Raw genomic sequence first — 24,231 nt, 5'->3', positions numbered from 1 at the left:
GTATTATTTACTTAAATATAAAAAAATAGAAACATAATACAGGTAAATGCTAGTAGCTACTCAATAAAAAATATTTGAAAATATGTTCTCTAAAGTTTAAGGATAGTATTTATATATGAAAATGATCTGTGCTTTTCTTAATAAATATGTTTTAATTTATCTCAAAGTCTAGGAAATGAGAATTTACTTTCTAAAAGATCAGCAATAATGATGAGTGAGGATTTTGGGAACATGGATAAAAGAAGACAGTCAGATTTCATTATTGAAAAACAGTCAATTCAAGAAATCTGGGGAGAAAATGGAAAAGAAGTTTCAAGTTTTCTGGAGAATGTGAATGAGCCAACACATAGACTTCTGTCAGAGAATTGTGACTCTTTTGTTCCTCAAAATATGATAAATTTATTAGACCTTGATCAACAAAGGGTAAAGAAAACCTTTGACAAATGTGGCTATGATAGTTTAGGGGATATTTATTTGGTTACAAGTTCGGATGAAAACCATTCTATTGATGGAAACAGAAGTATTTTTACAGCTCCAGAGTCAACTTTTAGTAGTTCTACTTTAAATAAAACAAGTTATCCAGAAAAACATCAGCCAAACAGGAACTATCAGAAAAAGCACAACAATAATGAAATAAATGACTTTGCTACATGTTTTGAGGAGGATTGTTACCTGATCAGCTCTGAAAAGAAAGGTTGGTGTTGTATGTGGAATATGTAAAAATCTATACTTCATCAGTTTTAATTTACATATTTGTATATCTTAGGTATATGTCCACACACATACAGTGAGCCCTTCATATTTGTGGGCTCCCCATCTGCAGATTAAACCAAATGATTGACATAATTTAAAAATAAAATTGCATCTGAGCTGGATGTAGTAACGCCGCTGTAATCCCAGCAGCTCGGGAAACCTAAGCAGGAGGATCACAAATTTAAAGCCTGCCTCAGTTATTTTGTGAGGCCCTAAGCAACATGGTGAGACCCTATCTCAAAATTTAAAAATGAAAAGGGCTGAGGATGTGGCTTAGTGGTTAAGCACCCCTGGGTTCAATCTCTGGTACCTAAATAAATAAATAATTGCATCCAGATATAGATATGTTTAGCATTTTACTTAAAGAATTCAATATTATAGCTATTTATATTGCATTTCCATTTTATTGGATGTTATAAGTAACCTAGAGATGATATAAAGTGTATAGGAGGATCTATGTAGCTTATATGCAAATACTAAACCACTATTATTGAAAAAACATTATTATCTGAAAGACTTGAACATCCATGGGTTCAATATGTGCAGGAGTGGCAGAGGGAAATCCTGAACTAACTATAGTGTATATATTTATATGTATGTTTCTGTGTTTGGAGAAATATGAAACCAGAAATATAATGATGATTAGGTGACATTGTAGACTAGTGATCTCTCTGTGTGCCATGCTAATATGTTTTGTATTGAAAAATGATAATAGACTGTGTTAAATTTTTAAAACACACTTTCATTTTTGAAGGAAAACTTAACAATGTGTACCAAGAGAAAACACCACAGAAAAATATCCAGGAATATCCAGTGAACTCTATGTAAGTAAATTAGAATGTAAATTAGGATGTAGTATATAGAAGTTTGAACTAATGCAAAGTCAGGTAGGCATACTACTGTCAGAGGGTGAGCAACCTGGTTATAATGATGTGTTACTAGTAATCACATTCTTGATATTATCACCATAGTGGAAAGTATGGTGTACATATTTGCCAACTTCCAAAATACCTTCTTATCTGAATATTAGTTTTGATTTTGATTACATTTGAGAAATTGTCTTAAGTTCTTAAGAAATTTGGGGCTGGGGTTGTGGCTCAGCGGTAGAGCACTTACCTAGCACGTGCAAGGCCCTGGGTTCGATTCTCAGCACCACATAAAAATAAATAAATAAAGATATTGTGTCCAACTACAACTAAAAATTAAATATTAAAAAAGAAATTTCTATGGAGCAGAATGTCAGCTTGTGAATTTACATTAAGAAACTGAAGCATCACATATAGAAATGGTTACAAGCATGAAAGTCCTTTTTTTTTTTCTTTTGCCTTCCATAAGAAGATTGCTTGGTTGTTTGAAAGTCAGAACAGAGAGTAACAGAACTTATAGATCAGTGGCATATGCAAGCATCATCAATTTATGAAACAATTTGTGATCTAGGAATAAAACATACCCCTTATTGTCAATATTTACCTCTCAGAGACTCCCTCTCCTCTCTGTGTTCAGGATTACTATCTCCTCCATCCCATTATTGTTGTATTTTTTCCTATATGAAAACAACAATCTTCCCCAGATCTTGCTACTAGTGTACAAATGTTCCGCATTTAAGAAGTTAAAAGCTTTATGTACATCCGTGAAATTCTGATCCTGTGAAGACTTTATAACAAAAGAGACTAAACCTTAGAGATCAAATAAATTTTTCATGGTCACACACTCACACTAGACTTGGAATTCAAACAACTGACTTGATATTTTCAGCTACAGTTTTTCAGTGTTTAAAAACATTGGTGAAAACTCACGTTAGATCTTGAATTTTAAATGTATTTATGAGAGTGACTTAGAAGATGTTTTCCAAACTTGGTTGCAGATCCAAATTTACTTGAGGGAGTGATTTTAAAACTACAGAGGGCAAAGTTTTACATATACTAATAAATAAATAAGCTCCTTGGCATGGAGTTTATGAATCTTTGTTTTAAAAATACCTCTTATATAATTCTAATTTGGAGCCAAGTTTTGAAACCATAATTTAGAACAACAACTTTCAGAGGAAGTAAAGTAAATTTTAATACTGTCTTTTTTATAACCCATAGGGGCAGTGTCCCTTTGCAAGAATTGTATTCTAAACAATCCTGGGATTTAAGACTTGGTGAGGTAAAATGCATTGTTACATTATTTTTCTAATTTAGTCAGTTTGTGTTCTATAATATTTTAACATAATGACTTACTTTGATTTAAGTTTAGCTTTTATTTATAAATTTCTTTTTAGCTATACTCTTTCTTATATCGGAAAATTATAGCTGAATCTAGAAATAAAAACACCTTTTTAAAAACCATAATGTTCTTCATTTGAAACAAACAAATCTCAATGCATTTTAAATATAGTATAAAATATTTTCTAAGATAAAACCTCTTTAGAATTAAGTGTACAAAACATCTATAAGCCTTGGTTATGTAATGTTATAATCCCTGTTATGGTTTGAATGTTAGGTGTCCCCCAAAAACTCAAGTATGAGACAATGCAAGAAAGTTTAGTAGAGAAATTATTCTGTTATGAGAGCCTTAACCCAGTTAGTGAATTAATCCCCTTATGGGGATTAACTGAGTGGAAACTGGAGGTGGGTAGGATGTGGCTGGAGGAGGTGGACCTTGAGGGAGTGGGTTTGGGGTATATATTTTGTATCTGTAAGTGGAGCATCTCTGTCTGCTTTGTGATCATTATGTGAGCTGCTTCCCTTTGCCATACTCTTCCACCATGATGTTCTGTCTTACTCCAAGCCCCGAGGAAAGGTGCTAACTGTCCATGGACTGAGACCTATAAACTTTTTCCAAATAAACTTTTCCTGCCCTATAATTGTTCTTGTCAAGTCTTTTCGTCACAGCAGTAAAAAAAAGCTGCCTAAAACAATCCTTCTTCATAATAATTTTAGAGAGATTAAATAAATTGTTCACAAACACTTGATTCAGGATTCAAACTACTGTCTTATCTGATTTGATATTCTCAGCTATATTGTTTCCCTTTTTTCTCCATTAATATGTAATTGAATATTATGAATTCATTATCATACATTGATTATCTCCAATGCACTGGGGATACAAAGGTTAAAAACAGTCTTTCTTTTAACAAAGATTACATTATTATGCATTTGACTGCAAGGGACAGATATGGAAGGACATGGAACCTATCTTTAAGAAGTTTTTGTCCAGTAAATAGAGATAGAAAATCTAATGCATTTAGATTAATTATTCTAATTGTAGTTCGTACAAAATCAGTGATAGCCTACTGAAAGACACCATTAAGTTTTGTGGTTAGTCAGGAGGAAAATGTTATAGGTAAGAAAACTTCTGAGCAAAAACTCAATAAATTTGCTGAATGGAGTAAATGTCTGGAAAGAAGACACAATATAAATAGAACCAAAGATATGAGAGACTGTATCTTGCTTAAGAAACTTGGAGTATCTGTCTCATTCTAGTTACTATTATTGCTAGTATTTGTAAATCATGAGGGGTCTAGCATGAGATAATTCTGGATAATTTAAAAGAGCAGATCATAAATTATCTGTATGATATTTAATAGTTTAATTTCCTATAAGTAGTAATGAGAGTGGTGTCTTTTATAAAAAACATACTCATAATACAAGACAATGTTTAACATAATATATAGCTAGCAATATATATATATATACATATGTGTGTATAGTATTAAAACCAGAAAACATAAATGCAGCAAGAAGCCCATTTAAGAAGAAGAATAGAAGATAGAATTTCTGATCATGTCAAACATGAAATTTTGCTGGGCAAGCATTGTGATGTGAGGTGTCCTATCTTGGGAGAATAGGGCAAGTTCCTTGAATAACTTAGTTTCTTCTCAGTTGAAAAGATCTCCTTTGTTATCCTTTGTGAACATATTTTAGAAATATTTTGAGTTGTAGATGGACAAAATACCTTTAGTTTAATATTTATTTTTATGTGGTGCTGAGGATTGAACCTAGTGCCTCACATGTGCGAGACAAGCACTCTCCCACTGAGCTACAACCTCAGACCATTTATGAACATTTTTGAAGTGGATAATGGAGTTCATACATGCCTTGAAGTCTGTATAGCTTTCCCAGTTGATCAAGTTTTCTATCACCACTCCTTTTTCTTCTTCTTGAAGTTTGGGGCTTGAATGTTTCAAGAATTGAACAGAAAAGACTTTTTAAAAGATGAAATAGTTATAAGGTTCAAGAAGTGGCTCTGTTCCACATATTTATTCAGGGCTTCAACTTTGTGGATACTTGTCTTTTAACTAGTGTTCCCATGTTTGTAGAATATGTTGGTATCAGACAGCAGAAGTAGGAAGGAAGTGGAGGACTGTTGAGTAGATTTTTATCAGCCTGGATTTGCAGTAGTGTATTTTATTTCTGCCACTGACCAGAAATTAAACCACAAGTCCAAACCAACTTCAGAGGAGGCTAGGAAATGTGGTCTAGCTGCATATCTCTGAGAAGAAAGGGAATCAAATTTGGGTAAATAACTAGGAAATGTCTCCTTTTTTCTGTCTATCTAAAGCTCTATATCCCACCAATAGAAAATATATAGAAATTATTTTAGTTAGATCTATGGTATATTTGCAAATATAATTAGCACAGTAAGCCATAAAGAAAATCTAAAAAAATAGCAAAGGAGAGAATTGTAACTACATCATGCAATCAAAATTTAATAAAATTTGAAATCAACCCCCAAAAGTTGTTTGTCATCCTTTAACTTTTTGAAAAGTTGGAGACAATTTGGGTTTTAAAAAAAAAATAAGAAAAAAGGCCATGGATGTATTATAAGTCAAAATACATTCTACTGTCAGGTATAACTAAAAAGAATAAATAACAAAAATTTAAAAAATAAGAAAGGAAATGAAAGTCAACTACAAATTACAGAGAAAGTGATGAAAACCAAAACCAATGTTGTGTTCTACAGAAAATTCATACCTTTAAACTTTTTATTTTTTAGTAAATGACTGATAACCCAACTTAAGAAATCAGGAGAATAATAGAACAAATCCCAATAATACCTTAATGCCTTATCTTTTTCCAATTGAATTTACTATGATTGCCTGAAGTTTCCTTTTTGTCAGTAATTTATTTCCTAGCAAGTGTCTATTCTGTTACCTGTTGCTTCTAAACCAATTTAATATTTTATTCACTATAGGCTAATTGTGTGTGTGTGGGGGGGGAGAGAACTTCATTGAATTAAAGTACTATAAAACAAGTCAGTGGCATTTATTGGGTAGATATAAGTGGAAATTATCATGCATACTTGGGAATTGTTAAAATTTTGGTTTTCTCCTAGATTGTGATGGAAGAAGGAAGAACATGTTCTTTAAAAGGAAGGCCAACATCCACAAAGAAGATCTGTCAGTATGACTGTATAAGTTAATTTTATTCTTTTTAAAACTAACAACTAGAAATCAGTTAATTTAAAAATTTTTAAAGATTTTCACTAGCCAATAAATATTTCATAGGCATCTTAGAAAATACTAGTAATGTAATCAACACTTTAAAATAAGTTTTTTATAAAAATACATTATGAATATGCATAATGTAAATGGACAGTTTAACAAATAGTAAAATAAATATCCTCAAACTCAACCATTAAGAAATAATATATAAATACTGTACTTTTGAAAATATTCTCAATTGCATTTCCTATCCTGCCCCCTAGAGGTAACTATTTTCCTGAATTTGTTTCTTGAGATGGTATCACACAGACATTTCTGTTGCTTGATTTTAAACTTTTTACATATGGAAAAACTTCTATGTATTTTCCTGCAACTTTCTTTTTTAACTCAGTATTATGTTTTCAGGCTCATTTACTTTTACATGTTATTATTATTTTTATTGTTATGCAGCATTCTGTTTTGTGAATGTGCCACAGTTTATTTATGCATCTTTTCACAATGGATATTTATTTAGTTTTGAATATTTTGCTTTTTGCTATTTATGCCATTCTTGACATTTCTTCTAGAACACATGCATATAAAATTACTCTATGGTATATTACTAGGAGTAGAATTGCCAATTTAATGCAAAATTATTTTCTAAAGTGTGCCTATTTTACCTATAGCTAACAAAGGGTAAGAATCTTAGTCATATACTTTAACCAACACTATGTCAGTCTTTTGTCATTGTTGGTAATTTGATATTTACATTTAACATATTTTTCTGATTACTTATTAGGTTAATTGGTTATCTGTGTTTCATTTGTGAAGTGTATTTCATGTCTTTCGCTCTTGTTTCGTTTAAGAAGTTTGGTTTTACTTATGGGATATCTTTTATCAATATATCTGTATCTTTTGTAAATCTCTTTTGAATCTTGAATAGTAATTATTTATAGGCTTACATGTAACAGATACTTCATATTTGAGAAGTTTTTTCATTCTTTACTGATATGATTAAAGTTTCATATTTTCCTGACACTTCTTAGGTATTCTGTGCTAGAATGGCTCTTTAGGTTATCTAGTCTGCTAGGTACTTAGAAACCTTTGTGGATGTAAAACATTAGTCTTGGCTTTTTTAGTTCTTTAATTCCTTGCTTCCAGCATATGGGTATTCTTTGTTGTTTTATGTTTTATCCTTGCACTCTGTGAGATTTCCCTCCCCAAAATAAAGCCTAAAACATGCATGCCCACAAATTTTAGTTCTCTTCCTTTATTGCTCTGAGGGTAATACATGCAACTATGTAAAAGAATTAAATGAATCCTATAGATTCTCCCATGTTAGCACCATATATTTATCATCCTTTTATGACTTGCTAGTCATTCATTCAGTACATTTACTGCAGTTGATTTAATTAGTGTCCTATTGATGCACATTTGGGTGGTTTCTTACAAATGTAACTAAAGAACTTGGTGCATATTTTTTTTTTTTTATTTGTGGAGGTGTGTTTTGGTGGTAATTACTAGGGATGGGATTCAACAGTCAAAACAAGATGCACTGTTATTTGATATATATTGCTGAATCTCCACTTTGATGTTATCAAATTTCCTACTTGCAGCATGTAGCCAATTATAACAGCAAGTGTGAGTTATCCCATAGACTCATCAACAGATATTGTGGTCAAATCTAAGATTTTTTGTAATTTTGAGTTATTTGAGATGAATAGATAGGTTTTAGTTTGTATTTCATTTCTGTCTGTGAAGCTGAATATTCTTTTAAATATTTTCAGTGGCTGTTTACGTTCTTTCTTTTCTGTTTTTTTTTTTTGTTTTGTTTTGTTTTTTTGGTTTTTGGTCTACTTGGCATTCATGTCTTTTGACCAGTTGGGTTCTTGGCCTTTTTTCTTGATACTTAAGAACTAGCTCTTCATATGTTAAAAAGGTTTACATTTTGTAATATAAGTAATAAATATTTTCTTCTAGTTTAATATATTAGCTTTTCATATATTTTGATTTTACTATACTTGTCTCTTGCTTCGTTTAACAATATTTTACTATTTCTGGATTGCATTAGAAGTTCTCCACACTCCTGGGTTATAAATGAATTCACCATATTTTCTTGTAGCTTTAGTATTGTTTTGTATTTTACTTTTATATCTTTAATTTATTTGGATATTTTCCTGATTTAAAGTATGGGACATGATATCATTCAAGTTCTAAAAATGCATCTTTCCCTGGGTGTTTATGATATTGCCTTTTTAATATACTAACTACATATTACCTAATCTGTTTGGAGGTTTTCTTAACTGTTCCATTGGTCTTTCCTTATTTTCATGTGCCAATACCATACTTTTAAAATTAAGATTGTTTTATAGTGTGTTTAATTTCTGGAAATGTTTTATATCTCTGCGCTTTTTAAAAAGTCTCTCTTGGCCAGTCTAAATTATTTTTTTCATATAAGCTTTAAAATTAATCTAACTTCAAAAGAAACATTTTAATTTTTATTAGGAAACTGTTAAATATGTATCTTAGTGTGAATTGTTATTGTAATGAATATAATATATTATAGCCCTAAGAATAAGGGTATCTTTCCATCGATTCAATCTAAATTTATAGTTGTAGTTACCTAACATATCTTTAAGCACTTTCTTAAATTTTTTTCAAATAGATTTTGCATGTTTCTTATTTCACTTATTCATAGGTACTTTTTGGTGTTTTTGTTGCTACTTTATTATGAATATACTTCCTGTATTTCTACACCGAGATTCTGGATTGTGGGCTTGTGTGAATTTGTATTGATTATTTTTTCAAGAATTTGACACCTTCCAATAGTTATGAGATATTATCCACTTGTGATTTTGGGAAATTAGTGGTTTGGGTTAAGAATGATTCTTGGTGTCTGTGGGAATGATTATTAATTTTTATTCTCAGAGTTTTAAGCTTATTGTGGCCAAAACCACATAATGTGAAATTTACCCTTCCAATAGTTTTTATGTGTGTAGGGCTTTATCATCAAACACATGCCACTGTATCTACCCAGTAAAAACTGCCTGTCTCTCACTTCCCCTGGCCCTTGGCAATCCCCCTTTTACTTTCTGTTTTTATCAGTTTGATTATTTTAGATACTCAAATGAGTGGAATCATGAAGTATTTATCTTTTTTTGTGACTGACTTGTTTCACTTGAAATAATGACTTAAGTTTCATCCATATTGTAACATGTACTAACAAGATTACCTTCTTTCTTAATGCTGCATAATATTCCACTTGTATGTATATAACACTTTTGTTTTATCCATTCATCCATTGCTGAGGTTGCTTCCAGCTCTTGGCTATTGTGATTAATATTGCAATCAATATGAGAATAGAAATCTCTCTTTTAGACCCTATAATAGGTTTTCAGTTCTTTTGGCTATGCACCCATAAATAGGATTACAAGATTCATGTGGTGATTCCAATTTTAACTTTTTTGAGGCATCTCTGTACTATTTTCCATAGTAGCTGCCCCATTTATTTTCTTACCAAACATGCAGGACAGTAATTATTCTACTTCCTCATCAATACTTATTCTAGTTTTTTTTTTTTTTTAAATGATAGTGGCCTTCCAAAAGGTGTGACATGTTATCCAGTTGTGATACAGCTCTTTTACAAAGGTGAATCTTATTAAAGGATTTTGCAATTTGGACTGTCTTTGCATTCTTATAATAAATCTTACCAAGTGATGATGTTTTATAATATTGATTATTTTTTAAAAAATAGTTTAATATTTTATTTGTTATTAGATTTTTGCATCAGTATTCATAAATGAGTTTTTCTATAAAGAGAGGGAGACAGTATGTGTGTGTGTGTGTGTGTGTGTGTGTGTGTGTAGTCTTTGTCAGATTTTGTTGAGATTGTACAGATCCAGAAACAATTTAAAAGCTACATACTTGCCCAAATTGAGGCTAGCTGAAAACTTTCTTGATATTTAAATTTCTTGCCCTTTCCCCATCCCAATTTCACTACTTTATTACAAATTACTTTATGATGTTTGGTTTGGTAGGTAGGGAGTCATGTACTACTTCCCAGGCCCAGTTTTAAACTTTGTTTACAATCATAAGATAACGTATTAAGCAAAAATGAAAAAATATAATATCGGGTGCTTTGGGTAGATTTTTTTCATACAGTTTTGATTGCACAGTAAAGTTTCATTGACTAGATTAGCAAATATCTGATACCTTGGGACTGAATTTATTTCTGCTTCCTACAGTTGACACTTTAAATTATTTGTTCATAAAAAAGGCACATATATTGGAAAACATCAATCCCAATTTTCTCATTTCTGCTTTCCTCTTTATGTACCCCTATTACTTGTAGATAACCATTCTTTTAAGAGTAAAATAAACCCATAAATCCTGTTATAAATGCAAGGTGCCAAGTATCCTAAATTTTAACTAAATTTAGCACATTTTAAAGTGCTGTTTGTTAGGTTAGCTAATCTTTGCACACAGATATTTTCTGCCTTTGGATATTTCATACAGCATTAGTGAATATCATTCTTCATGAATTAAACCTTTATTTTCAGATCTTGATTCTTCACAGAGTAGTCAGTCTGCCAGTTACTCTCCAAGGCCAACGGATAGTTGTTTCAGTTCTAGTTCAGAGATGGTAAGTTATGCCTTTTTACTTATAAATTTTATATTCATTTAGATTTTTTATACTGGAGATTGAACCCAGAGGCACTTATCCACTGAACTACATCCCCAAATCTTTTTTGTATTTTATTTGGAAACAGGGTCTCACTGAGTTGCCTAGCGCTGTGCTAGGTTGCTGAAGCTGGCTTTGAACTTGAGATCCTCCTTTTCAGCCTTTCCAAGCCATTGGGATTACAGGCGTGCACCACTGTGCCCAGCTAGAATTATTTTTGTTGGTTTACTTTTACATTATGAAAAACAGTTGAACCAATACAGAGGAAATAAAAAATAATATAAATGAAAATGTAAAAAAGTAAACAATATAAGAAATATTGTAAAATGTGAAAGCATAAGAAAATGTACACAAAAATGTAAAATAAAATAATAACAAAATGTCAACAGTTGGGTGTGATAGCTTATGCCTATAATCTCAGCATTTTGGGAGACATGAGGCAGGAGGATCATAAGTTCAATTTGTCTTAGCAACTTAGGCCCTAAGCAACTTGACAAGACCTTGTTTCATAAAAAAATAAAAAGGGATAGAGATGTAGATCAGTGGTGAAGTGCCCCTGAGTTCAATTCCCCAGTACCAAATAAAAAAAAAGAAAAGAAAAAAAAATTACATAAAAATATATTATTTGTAAAATTGTCTTAACAAGATGTATATAATTTGAAGCATAAAACAACCAAATGTACCTTCAAAAAAAAGTCTCAGGCTTATATAAGAAGGAATTGGATAATAGTGTTGAAGACTAAAATATGAATAATTTGAAAGACAATTCTGAGTGAGAATCTACACTTCTGACAAATCACTTTTAGAAGGAAATTCTACCTTCTCTCTTTTATCTTCATTCCTTATTGCCTTTAGTATCTAATTTGCCATCTTGCCAAGGATACCAGTGACTTCTGTGTTGTCAGATTGACTGGATGCTTTTCAGTCTTTATCTTATGAGAACTCCTAATACTGATAGAAATTATTATTTAATTTCTTTGAAATATTTTTCTTCTTTGCTTTTATTTTAACACACTATCTTTGTTTTCTTGATATCTCTATGAATGCTTTTTTATGCCTTTTTTTTCACTTGTCTTTTTCCGTATATAAATGTTGTAATGTTTAGGGTTTCATACAAGACCCTCTTCTGTAAACCTATAATCTAGACCTTTAGTGATTTTATACATTCTAATGACTTTTATACTATCTGGGTGATGTCAGTTCCTAGTTTTATGACTTTAGCCCTGGTTCTTATTTAGATGTTCAATTTTCTATTGGACACATCTTGAATATTTCACAAAGATCTTTTTCATACCTCAAACTTAAAACCTAATTTTTCACCCAAATCAGTTTTTTATATATTTCTGTATCAATAAATATTTTTTGTATTTGCCCAAGCGTTCATATCAGAAGCCTACTATAATAGTTAATATTGTCATTTCTTTCTTTCTCAAATCTGCCTCCCCCAATCATCTTCATTTCATCACTTTGTACAATCAATTCTACCTCCAAAATAAATTGTGAATTTATCTACTCTCAACAAGCACCAGTGCCCTATTCTAAGTTACCATCATCTTGTTCTTGAATTGTTCTGGCTGTTTCATGAGAGATGTCTTTACTTTCACTCTTCCCCCAGCGTCTTCTCTAGTTAGCAGATATCATAATAAAAAAAAAATAATAAGTTGGCCAGGCAAGTGGCACAAACCTGTAATCCCAGTGGTTCAGGAGGCTAAGGCTAGAGGATTATTGGTTCAAATCCAGATTCAACAATTTAGTAAGGCTCTAAGCAACTTAGAACCTATCTCAAAATAAAAAATAAAAAGGCCTCAGTGGTTAAACATCCTGGGTTCACCCTTTGTACCAAATAAATAAATAAAGTAAGTTGAATCATGTTATTCTGATGTGTAATTATTCAATGGATTTCTATTTTCCAATAGAATCTGAACTTACAGTGGCTACTAGCTCTTGGCCACCATTTCCTGTTTCTTCCAGTATTCTTCCTTTCTTCTTTTTTTTTCCACACGTATTGGCCCTTCATTTTCCTTAGTTTGTCATTCTCCTTTCCGCTTCAGGGCAGGAATTTATTTCTTTTTTCTCAGTCTTATTCTTTTTTATCCTTTAAGTCTTAGGTTAAATATGTCACTTATTTAAAAAGTCCTTCCCTGGCTCCCCAGTATAAATATGGCTTCTCCCTTAGTGATGCTCTGAAAGTGCCTCATACTTGTTCCTCATAATGCTTTTCTCAATCTATAGTTATGTGTTTATGTGTCTGATTATTTTGCTAATTTTATTTTTACTCATTATGTGAATTCCAAGAGAACAGCAACCATTTTGTTTCACTCATATTGCAGATGCCTTTTAGTAAGTGAATGTTTGTTTCTTAACTAAATACATGCATTGAGCTTTTGTTTTCCAATTTGTGCTCAGTTTTAATGCTCTGTCTTGGGCTTACTTTAATTTTTTTCATTATTATTTTTGCCACTTTTTTTAGTTTGAATGATTAATACTTTTAAATATTCATAAAAATTATGTTTTTGTCCTTAATAAATACATTTTTCATGAAGTTGAAAAATTCAGGCTTAGCAAATTTAAATCTAGGCCTATTAAAAGTTATTACAGTTTGTATTTTTAGATTAAAGTTAACATATTTATTCCTGTTAAACTTTTATTTTTTAAAATATTTTTTTTAGTTGTAGATGGACACAGTATCTTTATTTTATTTATTTATTTTTATGTGGTGCTATGGATTGAACCCAGTGCCTCATGCATGCAAGGCAAGTGCTCGACCACTGAGGTACAACCCTAGCCCCTAAATATTTTTGATATTCTGTTAGTTGATACTCTCCTTATATTATCTTCTTAAGATATATCTTTCATGGGATGGACCCATAAAGTGTATGCAATGAGTATGTTTTCCTTAATGAATCTGCGAGTAAATAATAAAAAAGTTTCAACCATTCCCTTCAAAGGTATCACTTTGGCAGTCTTTTGAAGTGATTGGATAGTGAATTGCCCATCATCTCTTCAGTGTTAGAGATTGATGGAATGATGCATTCGGTGATTATAAGTACTAAGAAGACATAAGATTCCTCTTGTTTTTTTTCCATTTTTAATATTTAAAAATCCACAGCCTGCTGAGTGAGAAGTATGGTAGATTCAAGACACTTTGATAATATATATGCTTTGCTTAGTAACCTGTCAGTCTCTCCTGTATTTAGAAATTTCCTATAATGTGAATTTTAAGAATGTTTACTTGGAAGTAATTGAGCAATTTTATTAGGCATTTTATTTAAGCGTTATTTACAGCAAAATTATTTAATTTCTTTTAGCCATCAGAAGATGAAGATCAAATGTTACAGCAAATTGAAGACTCAAATAAGATATGTGTCAAAACTACTGAAACAACCAATGATTTTCATCTAGAAAGGATGTCAAAAGTTTCAGGTGATAGGATTGGTAAAGATAATGCCCCAATTCACAAACAAACTGAAAATTTCTACCCATTCTCAGTGAAAAATAATACAGATCAATCTCCTCAGTTGCAGTGCAATTCAGCACATGTGTTGCAAAACAAAATCAATAATAACTGCATTCTGCCAGTTGTAAGATGTGATGCAGGGGTACAAACAGAGAGAGAACCTGCAATGGAAGAAAAATTTGATGCTGCCGTACAGTGTAATATAATTTCACTATGTACATGTAGAAGTGATGTGTCTCCTCTTTGCCATATAGAAATACAGTGAAAATATTAAGGCATATACCACTGGAGGGCAGGAAATCCTTAAGAAAAACTAGTATTCTAAAATCTCAGTCTAGGATGTAACATTTCAGTTGACCTTGGAAGGCAATAATAAATGTTCAGAATTTAATTAACATAATAAGGAATGAGAAAATGTAACTAAGCATTAGGCTAAAGTATTTAGAAGGTCTATTCATGATTCTAAGACGTTTTAATATTTTATGCACTTAATTTTTTGTATAGGCATTTCTTTGATGGCTTTAGTGATTCATCAAGGTTTTATAAAATAATCATATATTATCATTTTCATACTTATTATTCTTTACATTATTATGATATACTGTTATTCCTGGATTAAAAATATGCTTAGCTTTCTTCCTTGTGGCATTTACTTTAAAATTAGGTGCAGTTGTATCTTGCAGGAAAAATATTTTCTTCCAAGACTTTAGGGCAGAAAATAATAGTACCTAATGTGTTTTATGTCTTCATCATAAGAATTTTGTTAACTACTTCTCTTTAATGTTATACCCCACTTAAAATTCTAGATTTTTTTTTAACTCTGGTTTCATTTGTGTGTTTATGAGACTGCTGGGGAGCAAACTCAGATCCTCACAAATACTTGGCAAGTGCTCTACCACCAGTACCCACCAGCCTATGGATTAATTTTTAGACAATATATGTCTTCTTTTTTGTTTGGATAACATTTGTTGTTAGTGCTTGTATCAACTCAGAGGAAGATGTTTTCCTCCTTAAGGTTAAAAAATGTTTTAATGCTTTTATAGAAAAAAGTTTTAAAATTGGAAAAATTTATGTTTCTTTTTTAATGTTGCTAAGCTTCTTTAACAAATATTACATCAAAATTTCTTAGTCTTTTAAAATATAGGCTTTGATTCTAGCACATTTATCTTATACCACAATTTTAAATGCTTGTACTTTAAAATTGACACTTGTTTGGTTATGCAGATGCTCAGAGACTTATTAGTGGGGTTACATCCTGGTAAATTGATTGTAATTGAAGATATTTTAAGTTGAAAATGCATTTAGCTTACCTAACTTACCAAGCATCATAGCTTAGCAATATACTACATTATATAAACTATTGGTTTTCCCACATGATAGAGTGGCCGACAGAGTGTTTGCAGCTTGTCACCAACACTGTGGACTATTATACTACAAATGGCTAAACCAGGAAAAGATCAAAATTCCATTATGGATTTATTTCCTGAGCACTATTTTGCAAAAATATAACATATTGTGTAGGAAAGACTAATTATGTGGAACAAGAAGACTATACTGATAACTTTGAAATAATATTAAGCTGTGAGTCTTACCTCGGTCTCAACTGTTAAATAAACCAGTGTTTTCCAAATATGAATCAAAGTTTGTCAATATAGAAAGCAAATTAACTACAAAAGTCTACACTAGTTCAGTTTTTATCAATATCATAATGTAATAGTTATCAATATCATAATGTAATAGTTAATGTAATGCATGAATTTTGGAGCTTTTAAAAGGCAGTGATCACTCCCAGTGAGAGCAGGGAAGTTGCAGGGTAGTACAGAAATTAACCTTGTCAAAAAAAAAAAAAAAAAAAGGTTTGGCCTTCATTTCTGGGAGTGTCATTCTGTTTTTTTGGTACTAGGGATTGAACCTAGGGGTGCTTAACCACTAAGCCACGTCCCCAGCCCTTTATTTTTTATTTTGAGACAGGGTCTCGCTAAGCTGCTTAGGGCCTCACTAAGTATCTGAGACTGGCTTTGAACTCACAATCTTCTGTTAGCCTCCTAAACTGCTGAGATTATAGGCATGTTATTCTAAACGAGTCTTCTTATTAACCTGGGAACCTTGGGAGAAGCCACATTGTAACAGTGTGAATTAAGATGAAGCTTTTGATTCAATCAGTATCAGCTTGATTTCCTTTGGGACTGGAGAATGAGATCAATCATTTAGGCAGTCACCATGCCATTGTGTTGGAGCCCTAGTAAAGACTCAGGACATCACAGCTCAGGCAAACTTCCCTGATTAGCAGTACTCCATGTATATTGTCATATCTTTGTAGGAAAGTGATGTTATCTATGATTTTGTGAGAGAACTATTAGAAGCTCTATGTTTGTTATTTTCCTAGACTATGTCTGTGAGATTCTTCTGGCTGATGTTAATCTGTATTCTTTCTCTGTAATAAACCACAACTGTGAATACAATATCTTTCAAAGAGTTCTTTGAGTCCTAGTGAATTATTAAATTTGAGTGTGGTCTAGTGACACCCAAACAAGTGATCTTTGTATTCTCTAAGATTGGAGAAACATTGTTCTTCCCTAGTCGATCTGAAGGATAAAGCTTCAGTGACTCACAGTGATAATTTGCTTAATAAACCCTTTATTACTTTTCTTCATTTTTCACATCTTACTTCCATGTCATTTTTTTTTTTGAGATTATACACCAAAGGGTATTTACTTGAATTCTTGCCTCATAATTTGCTTTTGGAGCAAGTCAAAAGATTGGCAGGAACCATAACAAGTAGATAAATGAATTGTATGTATAGTTGTAAATCAAATGTTAATATTCCTATTTTTGTCTCAGATTTCCATTTCTGCTAATTACTGAAAACTTAATACATTGGTCTAGCGGCATATTAGATTCAGACAAAGAAAGCATTTGTGAAGTTAAATATACATAAAAATGCCCATAATTCAGAAGATTTTTAGTAGCAAGTATGAGAGAATAAGTTAACAATAAGGAGGACAGAGAAGACACTTCAAATATGCTTAATTGAACTACCAGCAGTATGGGAAAGAATGGGAAAGCAGCATAATATGAAGAGATAATGGCTGTTTTCCAGAAGTGATCAATACTAATACACAGATTCAAGAAAGCTGGTGATTTCACAGTAGAAAAAAAGAAATACATATTTTAGGCTCAATATAATAGTTAAAGACTCAAAAGCAAAGGAAGATCATGAAAGCAGCTGAGGAGAAAAAAAAACTGCCTTCTTAGGGCAGCTATAATGTCAGATGGATTTTTTAATTAAATTATTTATTTATTCTAATTTGTTATACATGATGGCAGAATGCAATTCATTTCATATCACATATATAGAGCACATTTTTTCAAGTTACTGATTGTACACAAGTATTTTCACACCATTTGTATCTTCATACATGTACTTAGGGTAATGATGTCTAACTCATTTCACCATCTTTCCTACCTCCTTTCCCCCTGCATTTCCCTCTCTCCCCTTTGCCCAATCTAAAGTTCCTCCATTCCTCCCATGCCCCCACCATTGCCATTATGAGTCTGCATCCTCATACCAAAGAAAACATTTGGCCTTTATTTTTTTGGGAGTGGCTTACTTCACTTAGCATGGTGTTCTCCAACTCTATCCATTTACCTGCAAATGCCATGATTTTATTCTCTTTTAATGCTGAGTAATGTTCCATTGTGTATATATACCCAAGTTTCCCTTTCCATTCATCTACTGAAGGGCAGCTGGGTTGATTCCACAATTTAGCTATTGTGAGTTGTGCTGATATAAGAGTATGCTGTTTTTAAGTCTTTTGGGTGTAAATTGAGGAGTGGGATAGCTGGGTCAAATGGTGGTTCCATTCCAAGTTTTCCAAATTGGCTGCACCAATTTGCAGTCCCACCAGCAATGTATGAGTGTGCTTTTTTCCCCACATCCTCGCCAATATTTACTGTTGTTTGTATTCTTGATAGCTGCCATTCTGACTGGAATGAGATGAAATCTTAGAGTAGTTATGATTTGCATTTCTCTAATTGCTAGAGATGTTGAACACTTTTTCATATGTTTGTTGATTGATTGTATTTAGAGAGCCTGCAGAATGGAAGCAAATCTTACCACAAGCACATCAGATAGAACGCTAATCTCTAGGATATATAAAGCACTCAAAAACCTTAACACTAAAAAAAAAAAAAAAAACAAATAATCTAATCAAAAAATGGGCCAAGGAACTGAACAGACACTTCTCAGAAGAGGATATACAATCAGATGACTTTTATTTTATTATATTTTTTTTGTGTGTATGGTGCTAGGGATTGAACCCAGGGCCTTGTGCATGCAAGGCAAGCACACTACCAACTGAGCTATATCCCCAGCCCATGAATTTTTAATATCAATAATTTAAACCAAAAGACAGTATAATAAACTTTCCAAATGCTGCCAGAAAATAATTGTCATCCTAGATTGCGTTTCCAGTGCTACAGCTATAATAATATTTGAAATCACAAAACTAGCCACTACAAACTTTAAGGAACCACTGACACAGGATTTGGTAATTTATACTTAATGTTTTTGTATTATATACAGATTGTGCTTTTTCTTTGTGGGAAAGTTTGTTACCTATCTTTCACTATTTAGTATTTAACTCATGAGTTCATCTGTTTTTCTGTTTTTTACATGTTTTTAGGCTACCTTGTTAAGTGCTTTAAAACCTTTGAAATTGTTTTTAGCTACAGGCATTTAAAAAAATTTTTTTTCCAGTGTTGTGTCTGTTTCACGGCAGTGTACATTCCTGTATGAACCTGTTGCTCAAGAGATTATGTGTTCTCTCATTTTTTTCAAATTACTTTCATTTTAAAAAAATTATAAAAGCTTAAAAAATTACATTTTTTAAGCTTTTATTTATTTTTAAAAATATTTTTAGTTTTGATAGATCTTTACTTTTTATTTATTTATACATGGTGCTGAGAATTGAACCCAGGGCCTTGCATGTGCTAGGCAAAAACTCTACCACTGAGCTACCCCAGCCCGAAAAGGCTTTTTGATTAAGATCAAATCCTGGTCACTATCAGGAAAATAGGGAGTGAAGATCATGTCAAGGTGTTATTGTATAACTCTTTGCAAGGAGGTGGAATGGTACCTTAAATATCCCTAAGAATTTTAAAGGGCGTACGTTGCAGATTATCTCGCCTAATTAGTGTGTTTTTAAGATTATAAGTGGTGCTTTCCTTTGGCAATCTTACAGGAAAACAAAGATAGAGGAAAGGTTTATCTTGATGAATTTTGTAGGTGTAGCTTTTGTATAATTATGTCAACTTCAGTATAATTTGTAGAAGACCAACAAAACTTTAAGAGAAGCATATTCACAAACACTGCCACTTTGAACTACAGGATAGACAGTATCAACTGAGAGGAGCCCTTTGTACTTAATAAGTATCACTGTCAGGAAGCTGAGAAAACTACACCAGTGGTTTTTTTTTTTTTTAATGGAAAAAGCTGACTTGGGGTAGCACCATGAGCTTAGAGTTAGAGGATATAGCTAAGACCCTTGGGGATGTAGTGCTACACTCCTACACAGCAGATCTGAGAGTCAAGGAACCAACAGGATGTAAGTGGCTAGATTTCAGAATTGTAATGAACTAGTGACTCTATTTACCTCTCTTCTCCCCATTCTGTTTTCCATGGTAAAATATATAGCAATTATCTTATGCCTCTACCCCATTGTATGTTGATACCTGAAAGCCACATAACTTGTCTCTTTGGTTCACTATGTTTTTAGATTGAAAATATACTTCATGAGTTGTACTTTGCTGTAGTTGATAATTGGCATCTGAGGAGTCTCAGCCATACTTCTATGAAATCCTGGATTTTTCAGCCTATCCTTGATGCCATCATAGGTAAGATTTTTGCAAGAGTGTGGTTACCTAGGGAATTGAAGAGTGTATTTTGCATGTGGAAGGAATGAATGCAAATACTTTTTGGTGAAAGGGTATGTTTATAATTTCTTTGACACTTTTTGTTTTTTTTACAAAAGGTAAAGTCTAATTGCCATTCCTTTGTTATGAGTGAGTTTTAGTGGCTTATTCCTATAAATAGTATGAGAAAGAAGTGATATAGTAGGACTTCCAAGGCTATGTCATAAAAGATGATTCCGAAAGCTGACATTTTCTCTCTCTTTCAGGATACATGACTTTTTGTGTTCTGAGTTGCCATTTTAGAAGTCTGATTGCCCTAAAATCTCCATGCTGGAGAGACTGATATGTGTACTGCTGAATTCTATCCTGTGGTTCATGTTTGGGGGTCGGTCCATGGAGAGATCTACCATTAAAAATATGATTAACATGCACATAAAATTTGAAACTAATAACTATCTCAGTAACACAGAATAACATATCTTGTTGGAAAATTTGTGAAATCTATTGTGTCCTGGTGTCAGGGAACAGAAAGATGAGAACAGTGGGAATGTGAGGTTAAGAGAATAATTCTATAAAATGGGCCCACTGTGCTGACTTTGCACATACTTTCTTCGCCAAAAAGCAATCTGCCTGAATCATTGCCTGGCCAGTGTTGTTAACCTCTGCAATTCTGCTTCTGGGTACTTTGGGTTAATAACATTCAACCTCATGTCCCTGCCCTTAAACACATACATGGAGAAGAAAGAGAAAGCAATAATTAAAAGAGGGGATGCTGAGGTCTGTAAAAGAGCAAGACACACCCCCTCCTGTGGACACTTAGCTCTGGAGCCCCTTCTCTTCAGAGAAGTCTGTATCATCACTTTCTTAAATTACATTTGCTTTCTACATTTGCCTTGGCATTTTGGGGGGAACAAGGACCTCATTCCTGATCTCCAAGACTGGTATCACTGGAGCCACTGAACTGTTTCCTTGCTTGAAAAAAATTGATATCTGTAAGAAAAAAATGGAAAAGTTCTGTGACAAAGCTTTTGTGATGTAAGGTTTTCTAGTCTTAGAATTAGACATTGTAAGCTTTACTGATAGACCAAGAAATGTTTTTGTTCTCTTAAGGGGAGATTTCTTGCTTATATTGAAAGTCTTGTAGTTACATGTTGGCATGAGAGTTAACTTTGTTGGCTGATATTGACCCTTTAATTCTTTGCTTTTTGTAGTCACTGAACATGTATATGAACTGAATTTGCCACCGATGTTTTAAGAATTTTGATTGATACTTATGAATTAAAGAGTAAATGCATAAAAACTGATAGAAAACAAGATAGCCTAAAAGCACAGATAGAAACAGTTGGAAAATCAAAGCATAATGAGTGCAAACATTTCTTTTCCTATCATAACTGACAATTTGTTGTTTAATATTGGTCAGTTCTAATTTGTCTTTCATTGCTAATAAGAAGCTACCTTGCTTTAGATAAGATCAGATGGAAGGGTTATTGTATCCCTGAGCTACTTTTACTTGGGAAATCAATTCATCTTACTTTTTAGAAAGTTAGCCCCCCCAAATTAAGTGGCACGTTTCTTAAATTATTCTATAATGTCTCTGAATCATGATTTATTTGTTCAGTACCTATGAAAGTAAAATATTTCAGTATATGTCTTAATATGGGAGTCTTTGAATTTTAAAACCACATTTACAAATGTCATTGACACAGATTTGGAAAATGTGGATATGAAAAAGTCATCAAGAGTATGTGTTTCTGGTTCATATTTAAATGAAAATATGATTTCAATATTATAAGTTGTTTTTCCCATGGTACAATAGCTGAATAAATCATGGTACTGAATTTAGACTTAAAGTTGCAGTGCTATTTATAACTAACTGTAGTTTAAAGGTAGAGGTGCTATTGTAAAATTCCTAATCTATCTCTAATTTATAGCTACAAATTCTATTTATGGAAAAATAATATATATAATGTAATGACTAAAATTTTTATAATTTTTATAGAAAAAAATTATAAATATAATCTTCAAGTATAATACAGCTGTATTTTATCATTTTTTCTGTTATATAACGTTCTAAGTTCAGTGCTTATAGCCAGTTCTATACACTATTTCCAGATGGCTAGTTATTTGAAAATTCAGTAATTGCTGAATAATGACAGATAAATTTCAGTGTCAATACAATGGCTACTTGTATTCTTGAGTACAAAGTATGAACATATTACAAATTTTTTCAGGATAAAGAAAGTGATAAGAATTCTTTTACTCTTTTATAAAAATGTATTTAGTTATTTATAGAAGACCTACTGTGTGCAAATACCTAGAGACTATGGGATATACCAGATAGTTGGGACAACTCATTTTTTAGTGAATTTTTAATTTAATAGAGGATTCAGTCATTTATTTGGTCAGTTTATCAATAAGTAATACTGACTAAATATGTACTGAGTGCAAACACTGTGGAAAGCAATGATCACACATTAAAAGAAAGTAAGAAATACTGATCCCTAGTCTTCTGAAACTCATTATCTAATAAGAGCTACCAAATAAATAAAATACAGCAGAATATCATTATTGAATTTATAGAAATTGAGTTAAAACATATTACTGTTGGCTAGGATACTTAGGTAAAGCTTTCTTGAAGTTATACTTCCAAATGTTATATCATTATATGAAGTAAATGCTTAGGTACTTAATTTTTGTACAAATTATTAATGAGGAGCAGAAACCAAATATAGCACTATAGATTGCAAAAATGGTAATGATTCTGTATGCTCCTATGTATCTACACACCCAGTATAATATGATATTGCATTTCCTTCCATGGACAGGTAGAAGATTTCACCTCTGGAATTTAGATGAACATTGTAACTTGATTTTGCCCCTAAAGTCTTGCAGATAGGGGTGCCAATTCTGAGCCCTGGCCTTAAGAGGGCTTAATGCTTCTGTTCTCAGAATCCTGCGTAGCCTCCTTAAATTAGCTTGGGTAAACCAACTGAAAGATAAGAGACCATGTAGAAGAAGATGAGCCATCCCAGCTAAGGCCATCTTAGCCAACAGCATTAGCAAGATCAGTATTAGTAAGATCAGCAATGGCTGCAAGAACCAAACATATGAGTCCAGGTGAAATTGCTAACTGGCCAAATAAACATTTATTGATTTAAGCTCCTGCATTTTAGGTGGTTTGTTACATAACAATACCAGCTAGTTATTATTATTATTAGATTGTGGGTGGTGTTAGCATTGTTAATAAATGGAAGTAAATGTAGGAAAGAATATTTTAATTACCAAACTCTTGATATATATATATATATACACCATATATATATACCATATATATATAAATTTATATTTGTTTATATGTAATATATATTTATATGTTATATATTTTATATATGTTTTGTTGCCTTTTATGTTTGTTTGATTTTTGGGGGGCCACTTTATAAATGACAAGATTTTATTTATTGCAATATTTCCTGATTTATGCTAAACTGGATAGCTTTTGAAAAGAGGACACTCTCTTAAGTTCCTTTGTATAGTTAAAACATCATTTTCTTTGAGGGAAGGAAATGTCATGCAATTGCCAGATACATCTATGTTAGGCTTATTAAGTATGTTGATAAATGAACTATAAATTCTTCAATTTGAAGATCGCCCTGCTGATACCTTTATGATTAGAGACTGAGAGTATATAGCTCAGTGGTAGAACATATGTTTAGCATACATGAGGCCCTGGTTTCAATCTTCAGCACCAAAAGAAAAACAATAACAATGAAAGGTTTATGATTATTGAACTTCAGCAATAAAGGTAATATTTTAGTTTTGGTTTCTATTTTATTTTCTAGCTGTTTTTCCATTTTATTATTTTTATTTTTTCTAATTAGTTCTACATGACGGCAAAATGCATTTTGTTCCATTGTACATAAATGAAGCACAGCTTTTCATTTCCCTGGTTGTATATGATGCAGAGTATACAACACAAAGTACATTTGTGCAATATACATGTACTAGGGTAATGACATCTGT

The 24,231-nt window shown here is 32.0% G+C and overlaps 1 protein-coding gene across 1 annotated transcript in view; it reads left to right on the top strand.

Moving 5' to 3' along the window:
* The window catches only part of Redic1 (regulator of DNA class I crossover intermediates 1), a 91,268-nt gene extending 75,979 nt beyond the window's left edge, over nt 1-15,289 (top strand). The window contains exons 8-13 of the mRNA XM_077798950.1: nt 168-694; nt 1,508-1,577; nt 2,841-2,901; nt 6,073-6,136; nt 10,720-10,802; nt 14,150-15,289. Of these exons, the coding sequence (XP_077655076.1) occupies nt 168-694; nt 1,508-1,577; nt 2,841-2,901; nt 6,073-6,136; nt 10,720-10,802; nt 14,150-14,563 (1,219 nt within the window). The 3' untranslated portion in view covers nt 14,564-15,289. The remainder of the gene's footprint in view (nt 1-167; nt 695-1,507; nt 1,578-2,840; nt 2,902-6,072; nt 6,137-10,719; nt 10,803-14,149) is intronic.
* The last annotated feature ends 8,942 nt before the right edge of the window (nt 15,290-24,231 follow it).

Source organism: Urocitellus parryii, chromosome 5 (genome assembly GCF_045843805.1).
Source record: "Urocitellus parryii isolate mUroPar1 chromosome 5, mUroPar1.hap1, whole genome shotgun sequence".
Taxonomy (NCBI): domain Eukaryota; kingdom Metazoa; phylum Chordata; class Mammalia; order Rodentia; family Sciuridae; genus Urocitellus; species Urocitellus parryii.
The sequence above is the reverse complement of the archived record's forward strand: the minus strand, read 5'-3'. Positions and strand labels throughout refer to the sequence as shown.